At 45.7% G+C, this 8,828-nt stretch overlaps 1 protein-coding gene across 7 annotated transcripts; it reads left to right on the top strand.

The window, feature by feature from the left end:
- The first annotated feature begins 1,338 nt into the window (after positions 1 to 1,338).
- LOC115195474 (palmitoyltransferase ZDHHC23) lies at positions 1,339 to 8,828 on the top strand. Of its 7 annotated transcripts, none has more exons than XM_029755344.1 (5): positions 1,339 to 1,810; positions 2,909 to 3,115; positions 3,228 to 3,920; positions 6,641 to 6,721; positions 8,201 to 8,828. In XM_029755344.1, the coding sequence occupies exons 1-5, from the start codon at positions 1,752 to 1,754 to the stop codon at positions 8,472 to 8,474; spliced, it is 1,314 nt and encodes a 437-aa protein (XP_029611204.1). In that variant the 5' UTR covers positions 1,339 to 1,751; the 3' UTR covers positions 8,475 to 8,828. The 7 variants fall into 7 exon arrangements, with proteins under 7 accessions (XP_029611204.1, XP_029611202.1, XP_029611203.1 ...); XM_029755342.1 differs by having other exon boundaries at positions 1,340 to 1,810; positions 6,554 to 6,721; XM_029755343.1 differs by having other exon boundaries at positions 1,341 to 1,810; positions 2,942 to 3,115; positions 6,554 to 6,721.

The following is an 8,828-nucleotide window of genomic DNA, read 5'->3' as shown; positions in this document are numbered from 1 at the left end:
TGTTGGTCTCTCGGGACCATGCACAGATAACCCCCCTGTGTTTCCATTGTCCGTGAAGTATTTGTACCAGCTCCAGAAGTCTGATGCTGCATATTCCGTAACTGTAGTTGAGCGAAGTCCTTAAAGATAGACTCCAAGAGATGAAGTAAACCACATGGTGTCTGTCCTCCGCTGTTTTGGCTACCATGCTGTTTTGGCTACCATGCTGTTTTGGCTACCATGCTGTTTTGGCTACCATGCTGTTTTGGCTACCATGCTGTTTTGGCTACCATGCTGTTTTGGCTACCATGTTGTTTTGGCTACCATGCTGTTTTGGCTACCATGTTGTTTTGGCTACCATGCTGTTTTGGCTACCATGCTGTTTTGGCTAAAAGCGTGAAACGTGCACTTGCGCAGATATGGTGTGTGAGTGAAATCTCAATATCTGGGGTGCTGCTCGAGGCAATGTCATTTGCTAAGTCTACCTTTAATGTGTAAGAGCACCCACTGTCTTTCAAAATGAATAGGCATTATTGTGGCTGTTTAAATCGACTTGGTTAGAAGAGACAAGTGCTTTAATTTACTGCGGGAGTAAAGACTTTTGACCCAATCCACCTTGCTTCCTAGATCATAGGAAATCCACCATAGTGCAACCCCTCGCTGTCAGACAGGAGCCTTACACGGAACCCAAACCGGCTGCGCGCGTGCGCTATCATGCATACATTTATTTTGTCCCCCTACACCAAACGCGATCACGACACGCAGGTAAAAATATCAAAACAAACTCTGACATTAATTTGGGGACAGGTCGAAAAGCATTAAATATGTATGGCAATTTAGCTAGTTAGCTTGCACTTGCTAGCTAATTTGTCCTATTTAGCTAGCTTGCTGTTGCTAGCTAATTTGTCCTGGGATATAAACATTGACTTATTTTACCTGAAATGCACAAGGTGCTCTACTCCGACAATTAATCCACACATAAAACGGTCAATCGTTTCTAGTCATCTCTCCTCCTTCCAGGCTTTTTCATCTTTGAACTTGTATGGTGATCGGCATCTACACGTTCATAGTACTATGACAACCTGAAAAACATTTAGTCTTTCAATCAATGAGGAGATGGCAAGTGGGTACCTGCTTCTATAAACCAATGAGGAGATGGGAGAGGCAGGACTTTCACCGCGATCTGCGTCAGAAATAGAACTGACTTCTATTTTAGCCCTTGGCAACGCAGACGCTCGTTGGCGCGCGCGAGCAATGTGGGTGCAGTAATTGAATAACATGGATTTCAAAATGTATTTTGCGTTGCTCGCGCACGCGACGTGTCCGGTCTGGTCAGCATGTTAGCTCTCCAGTTGATAGGTTACATTTAGCCAACAACTTGGCGTTGGACCCAAAGAGCTTTCAAGTTAGGCTATAATAAGCTTAATGTTCGCTTATTTCATTGAACACGGTATTGTTGATAGACAGTAGGCCTACCTTGTCTTGATGCACACTGGTAAAGGTTCACCTACGGAAAGGGTTACCCCCTCTATTGACGTCAGAAGTCTGATGGAGAAAGAAACTTGCCCTGCCGCTCTGTAAACAGGAGAGGCAGGATTGCCTGACAAGATTACACCAGCGACGGAGGAGGAGGTATATTTGAAGACCTCGCTTTTAATACAAAACATACCATCGGAGATGAGCAGCCTTTTGAAAGGGTTAAATGGAGCGACTATAGGGTTCCGGTGCACAATAGTATCGCGCGGTCTGGGATTGGCTATGTAATTACTTTTATGTCGGAAGGGAGACGACAAATACGGTACCTTGTTGGATTGACAACACTGTTGGGCAGGTAGCCTAAATCAGTTGCATATCTAGGCTACATTCAGTTGAATATGTTTAGGCATGTGTGGTTGCGAACAACGTTGTCTGTGACCGCTGGCCAGTCTGTCATTTCCGCGACAGTTCAGTAAGCAGTTTCTAATGTAGCCCAGCCTACAATTTTTTGTAAGGAAGTAGCCCATATGATTCGTTTTCAGCAAAGTACACGAATACTGGTAGGTTATGCTATTTCCCATTACACGTGACATGTTTGTAGTTAACAATAGGGTTATTAAGTATAGACTCAACTGGTAACCGCTAATCTTTACGCATGTAACGATACTTCGTATCAACTTTCAAGACGGTGACATTTATTCCAGGGCTGTAGGGTTAAGGCAGACAGTCGTCTGCTACAGCATTCAGATAGGCTACATTCACTATTCCCTGGGTTAACTTAGGGGAGGAAAAACACGGGCTTCATTTTCTAGGAAATGTTTAACAATTGAGCTAGGAAAGGCATTTACTACACAGGCCATTCCCTTGGCCCGCGAATGCCAGAGCGGATGTGACATTTGATACGCACAAGTCTTCACGGACTGGCTGGCAGACACACCTGTCTGTCGCCCCGCTGTCAAGCCCATATCGGTAGCAGTGACCTCTGCGTAAAAGTGCATTGGATACCACAGAGAAACGAGCCCCACCCGTCTCCGGTTCGGATTTTCAATGACAGCCAATGCCACAGAGCTAATACAGAAGCCCCCCTACAAGTTCCTCTCGCCTCCCTCATTTGCAGACATCTCTCAGAGATAAATACTAATGGTGGCTGTTTGTAGGCACAAAATCCTCCATGGTTCAATGGACAAAGCCCAGAGCCGCAGGAAGTAGGGGTGCTGCCCCCTGAAAAACTGGACTGGGTCTTTACTAGTCCTGTATTAGTGGACCGATATAGCTGTCTGTAGCGTAGTCAAAATGATTTGTCAGTATTCAGCCATGATTACAACAAGTTTAGATAGCTGGCTAGACTAACTACCAATCTAAAAATGATTCACCAGTCCCTGACACACATTTATCTATCTGCACCGCCATGAGAATAGGACACACAAACACAGCACTCTCTCTCACCCCTCAGCTCCATCCCTTCCTGTTGGCTCGTTCCCCACAGGAGACTGAACACTTTCCAGGCTGATTGGCTGTCCGTCATGAAGAAGCGAGCCAGTAAGGCGTTGGAGCCGGATGAGCCTCTGTGCTGCTGTGAGTATGTGGACCGACAGGGGGAGCGGAGCCATGTGGCAGCCTGCTGCTGTGACTGTGAGGACCTGGACGATGCCTGTGACAGGTGAGGGAGTGGCTTACCCGTCTACGGCCAGTTACCTTCACACTCTCAGCTAATGGTTCTTCATCCAGTTTGGTATCGCATCAGAAAGTGAATGTCTGCTTCTCTCCCTCAGATGGTTGAAAAAAGAGCCCCAGAAGGCCAACTCCCTGTCCCATCTGGTTACTGTGATGACCGACCGCCTCCGTGTTCCATGGTTCTGGGGCGGAGCCCGGCGTGTCCACCTATCGGTGCTCCCCCCGCTGCTCCTACTTCCTGTCCTCCTACATGTCGCAGCCCTTCACTTCCTGTTGGGTATAGTTGTTCTGACTGCTCTACCGGTCCTGGTTCTATGGTACTACTACGTCACCCACCGCAAGAAGGGCCGGACCCTGTTCTTCCTCAGCCTGGCCCTGTTCTCCCTGGGCTACATGTACTACCTCTTCCTCACCGAGGTCTTCCCCAGGGGGGGTGTAGGGCTGACCCAGTTGGGCACAGTGACCCTGGGGGTGGCCCTGACTCTGGCCGCCCTTGTCCACACCAAGAGAGAACCTGGCTACGTATGGCCACACCCGGCTGACGTCCACAGCACAGTGACCTATCACAGCCCTCGACCGGACAGAGACCCCGGCCACAACGGGGCCGGGCAGGAAGTAGTGCTAGCCAATCGGGGTAGTGGGTCGGAGCAGCAGGGCCAGGGGGTGGAGCAGATGGATAGTGGGCGGAGCAGGAACTGGTGCTCTGTGTGCAGCGTTTTGCGGCCCCCCAGGGCGGGACACTGCAGAATCTGTGACATCTGTGTCCGGCGGCTCGACCACCACTGTGTCTGGTGGGTCCCATTAAAACACCTGTCTGCCTGGACACACAGGAGGCTCGTCTGTCATTTATTACACAGCCACGTCAAAGCAATGTCTCCGCAGTGTCATGACAGACCTAAGAAGCAATGTCTTAGCAATTATCAGTAACATTCTCTTGTCTCTGTCATCAGCCATAGGCCTGTGTGTCTAAGAAACAAACTGATCTGTAACACACACAATCGTGCAAAAATAATAACCTTCAAACCCTTTAGACGTGTGTGTTTGGTGTAATCATGGGTTCTAAGTACATCTTACAGTTGAAGTCGGAAATTTACATACACCTTAGCAAAATACATTTAAACTCAGTTTTTCACAATTCCTGACATTTAATCCTAGTAAAAATTCCCTGTCTTAGGTCAGTTAGGATCACCACTTTATTTTAAGAATGTGAAATGTCAGAATAATAGTAGAGTGATTTATTTCAGCTTTTATTTCTTTCCTCACATTCCCAGTGGGTCAGAAGTTTACATACCGTAATTTCCGGACTATAAGCCGCAACTTTTTTCCCACGCTTTGATCCTCGCGGCTTAAACAATGACGCGGCTAATATATGGATTTTTCCCGCTTTCAATTTTTTTTTGCTCAGTTTTTTGGCGGCATGAAGCTTTCATTAGACCAATGAAATTGCCGAAAGGGTTAAGGTCAAACAACTTTTTTGTTTACTGTTTAGATTAAATCGAGCGCTCTCAAACTTCCCATCATTCTGATTACGGTAGTCATTTTGTCACCCTCATCATGGCAAAGACACGGAGAAATGCATATGATGCAGCTTTCAAGTTGAAGGCGATTGATCTGGCTGTTGGAAAAGGAAATAGAGCTGCTGCACGGGAGCTTGGTCTTAATGAGTCGATGATAAGACGTTGGAAACAGCAGCGTGAGGAATTGACTCAGTGCAAAAAGACAACTAAAGCTTACTGCTAATTAATTTTTTTTTGTTACAAGCCGTGTTTCGTTAAAGCCTATTTATTTTTGTTACAAGCCATGTTTCGTTAAAGCCTGTGTAAAGTTCATTTGTTTCAATGTACCGGTAGGAACCTGCGGCTTATAGACATGTGCGGCTTCTTTATGTTCAAAATAATATATTTTTTTAAATTCAGTGGGTGCGGCTTATATTCAGGTGCGCTCAATAGTCCGGAAATTACGGTACTCAATTAGTATTTGGTAGCATTGCCTTTTAAATTGTTTAACTTGGCTTAAAGATTTTGGGTAGCCTTCCACAAGCTTCCCACAATAAGTTGGGTGAATTTTGGCCCATTCCTCCTGACAGCTGGTGTAACTGAGTCAGGTTTGTAGGCCTCCTTGCTCACACACGCTTTTTTAGTTCTGCCCACAAATTTCATATAGGCTTGAGGTCAGGGCTTTGTGATGGCCACTCCAATACCTTGACTTTGTTGTCCTTAAGCCATTTTGCCACAACTTTGGAAGTATGCTTGGGGTCATTGTCCATTTGGAAGATCCATTTGTGACCAAGCTTTAACTTCCTGACTGATGTCTTGAGATGTTGCTTCAATATATCCACAATTTTCCTACCTCATGATGCCATCTATTTTGTGAAGTGCACCAGTCCCTCCTGCAACAAAGTACACCCACAACATGATGCTGCCACCCCTGTGCTTCACGGTTGGGATGGTGTTCTTCGGCTTGCAAGCCTCCCCCTTTTTCCTCCAAACATAACAATGGTCATTATGGCCAAACAGTTCTATTTTTGTTTCATCAGACCAGAGGACATTTATCCAAAAGGTACGATCTTTGTCCCCATGTGCAGTTGCAAACCATAGTCTGGCTTTTTAATGGCGGTTTGGAGCAGTGGCTTCTTCCTTGCTGAGCGGCCTTTCAGGTTATGTCGATATAGGACTCGTTTTACTGTGGATATAGATACTTTTGTACCGGTTTCCTCCAGCATCTTCACAAGGTCCTTTGCTGTTGTTCTGGGATTGATTTGCACTTTTTGCAACAAAGTACGTTAATCTCTAGGAGACAGAACGCGTCTCCTTCATGAGCAGGATGACGGCTGCGTGGTCCCATGGTGTTTATACTTGCGTACTATTGTTTGTACAGATGAACGTGGTACCTTCAGGCGTTTGGAAATTGCTCCCAGGGATGAACCAGACTTTTTTTTCTGAGGTCTTGGCTGATTTCTGTTGATTTTCCCATGATGTCAAGTAAAGAGGCACTGAGTTTGAAGGTAGACCCTGAAATAGAGGTACACCTCCAATTCACTCAAATTATGTCAATTAGCCTATCAGAAGCTTCTAAAGCCATGACATCATTTTCTTGAATTTTCCAAGCTGTTTAAAGGCACAGTCAACTTAGTGTATGTAAACTTCTGACCCACTGGAATTGTGATACAGTGAATTATAAGTGAAATAATCTGTCTGTAAACAATTGGAAAAATTACTTGTGTCATGCACAAAGTAGATGTCCTATTTTAATGACTCCAACCTAAGTGTATGTAAACTTCTGACTTCAACTTTACATTTATAGTCATTTAGCAGCAGGTGCTCTCATCCAAATTACAGTCAGTGCTGTACTGTGTGTGGTGTAACCCAATGATCTTAGTACAGTGTATTGGCTGTCTGTGTGTGTCATGTCACCACTGTGGTAGGATAAACAGCTGTGTGGGCCAGTCCAATCACCGCAGCTTCCTGTTGACACTCCTCCTCTTCTTGTTGACCTCTCTGTATGGGATCAGTCTGGTGCTGCGCAGCGTGTGTCCTCAACAGAACCTTGTCACCTCTCTGGTATACTGCCCTGGCGTCTACAACCAGCACAGGTAACACACCATACATAATGCACACACACAAACTATTACACGCTGACCAGACCGCACGCATGCATGTGGATTTTATCAACCCACACCAGATGCGATCAGGACACGCAGGTTGAAATATCAAAACGAACTCTGAACCAACTATATTAATTTGGGGACAAGTCAAAAAGCATTAAACATTTATGGCAAATAAGCTAGCTAGCTTGCTGTTGCTAGCTCATTTGTCCTGGTATATAAACATTGGGTTGCTATTTTACCTGAAATGCACAAGGTCCTCTACTCTGACAATTAATCCACAGATAAAAGGGTAAAAGTTTGTTTTGAGTAATATCTCCTTCTTCAGGCTTCTTCTTCTTCTTTGGACTTTATATGGCGGTTGGCAACCAACTTTAGGTGCATTACCACAACCAACTGGAGTGTGGACCTCAGTTCATCTTTCAATCACCCACGTGGGTATATGCTCCTAAAAACCAATGAGGAGATGGGAGATTCGGGACTTGCAGCGCATAAAGTGTCACAAATAGAACCAAGTTCTATTTTAGCTCCTGGCTACGTGGACGCTCGTACCATGCTCGTACCATGTATGTGTACATTTATTTTGCAGAGCATGCGACGTGAGCGGTGTGGTCAGCATGTTAGGCATTAGAGGCTAAAATGAGCCTGTGAAATGAGGTGGTGTAGACCAATAGTGTCCTAAAATACCCCCTGGCACCAGGGCCGTAACCAGGGTTTTAGTGAGGTTGGGGAGGGGGTTGAAAGTTGAAGCTCATTTACTGCATTTCTTTACAATTTAAACACTTTAAAATGCTATTTGGAGAACAGCAACACAAGCAAAAATGACCCCAGCCATTATCACATTGGCTGCTATAGGCTCATTCACCACAGTCGAACATAACAAACAAACCACTGTTCGTGATTCCAGTCCTGGTAACTCCATAAGGGAACAAGTGGTTATTATTTGCATCAAAGCAGTATTTTCTTTTATCTGGGACACTTAAAGCTGTGATGTTTTGGTATAATTGGGTATTTATAGGGGGAATGTAGGTTGAGTTTCTATAAGAGACTTCATCGTCATATTTCCCCCTATCTGCCCTACTACTGACAGATTTACAGAGCAGTTACTGTGGCTCAGCATTGCTTTGTTGTGTAAGGGTGAATGTCTGTGTGTGGATGTGGATGTGTTTGCTGATAATGCGTGTTTTATTGTGATGTGTAACTGCCATTTTGTCTCCCACTCAGCACTGTAATAAATGTTATGTTGCTCTGATATGTATATGTATAGCCCCTTCCCTACCCCACCCCATGGGTGTTTGTAGATCTGTAGAAACCAGATAGGTGGAATCTGTGTATTAAAACTCCTCAGCCCATTGTTAACACATATCTGGTTTCCACAAATAGAGGGTTTGGGCTAGGGGCTAGAGATTGTTTTCAGGAATGTATGAGTCATGTCCTCCATTTAGTGTGTGTGTGTGTGTGTTCCAGCTCAGCGCTGTGTTTCACCTGTGCGTGGTACAGCAGCATAGTGACTGGTGGACTACTACACCTGTTGGTCCTGCAGCTCATCAATGTCAGCTACAATGTGACGGAGCGAGAGGCGCGCACCGCTCTCCGAGACAAGACTGCCCGCAGTCTCTACTGGGGCCATGTCGTTGACACAGGAGTCTACTCACATGGTTTCCGTGGCAACTGGGCAGAGTTCCTGACCATGGGTGAAGGTCCAGACACCCCCTGGCCCAGCCTCACTGACCTGGTGTAGCTGACCTTGGGAGAAGGCCCGTGCGCCCCTGGTCCAGCTAAACTTGGGAGAAGGTCCAGACACCCCCTGGCCCAGCCTCACTGACCTGAGGTGCGTTCAACAAGGAAAATCGTTTGCGAACATTGGCTAATGTTAGCTAACATATTCCATTTGTTTTGTGTTAGCCACGACCATTCGCTAACGTTAGCTAACAGTCGGAGAAGGTAGTGTGCGGTGAACGTAAGTGTCGGTTTCAGGTCTAAACTGCCGCTAAAAATAATCAAGTGGCCATGTAGACTTTCTACTATATTTAGTAGGAGTAGCTAAGTCATTTTCAGTTTGAATACTGTCGCTAAAAAGCCACAGTAATCCTTA

Source organism: Salmo trutta, chromosome 6, assembly GCF_901001165.1.
Source record: "Salmo trutta chromosome 6, fSalTru1.1, whole genome shotgun sequence".
Taxonomy (NCBI): domain Eukaryota; kingdom Metazoa; phylum Chordata; class Actinopteri; order Salmoniformes; family Salmonidae; genus Salmo; species Salmo trutta.
The sequence above is the reverse complement of the archived record's forward strand: the minus strand, read 5'-3'. Positions and strand labels throughout refer to the sequence as shown.

Coding starts and splice junctions, on each gene's coding strand:
- LOC115195474 (XM_029755342.1), top strand. CDS start 1,752: ATGTCGGAAGGGAGACGACAAATACGGTACCTTGTTGGATTGACAACA. Junction 3,116..3,227: donor CTGGACGATGCCTGTGACAG/GTGAGGGAGTGG, acceptor TCTCTCCCTCAG/ATGGTTGAAAAAAGAGCCCC. Junction 6,722..8,200: donor GGCGTCTACAACCAGCACAG/GTAACACACCAT, acceptor TGTGTGTTCCAG/CTCAGCGCTGTGTTTCACCT.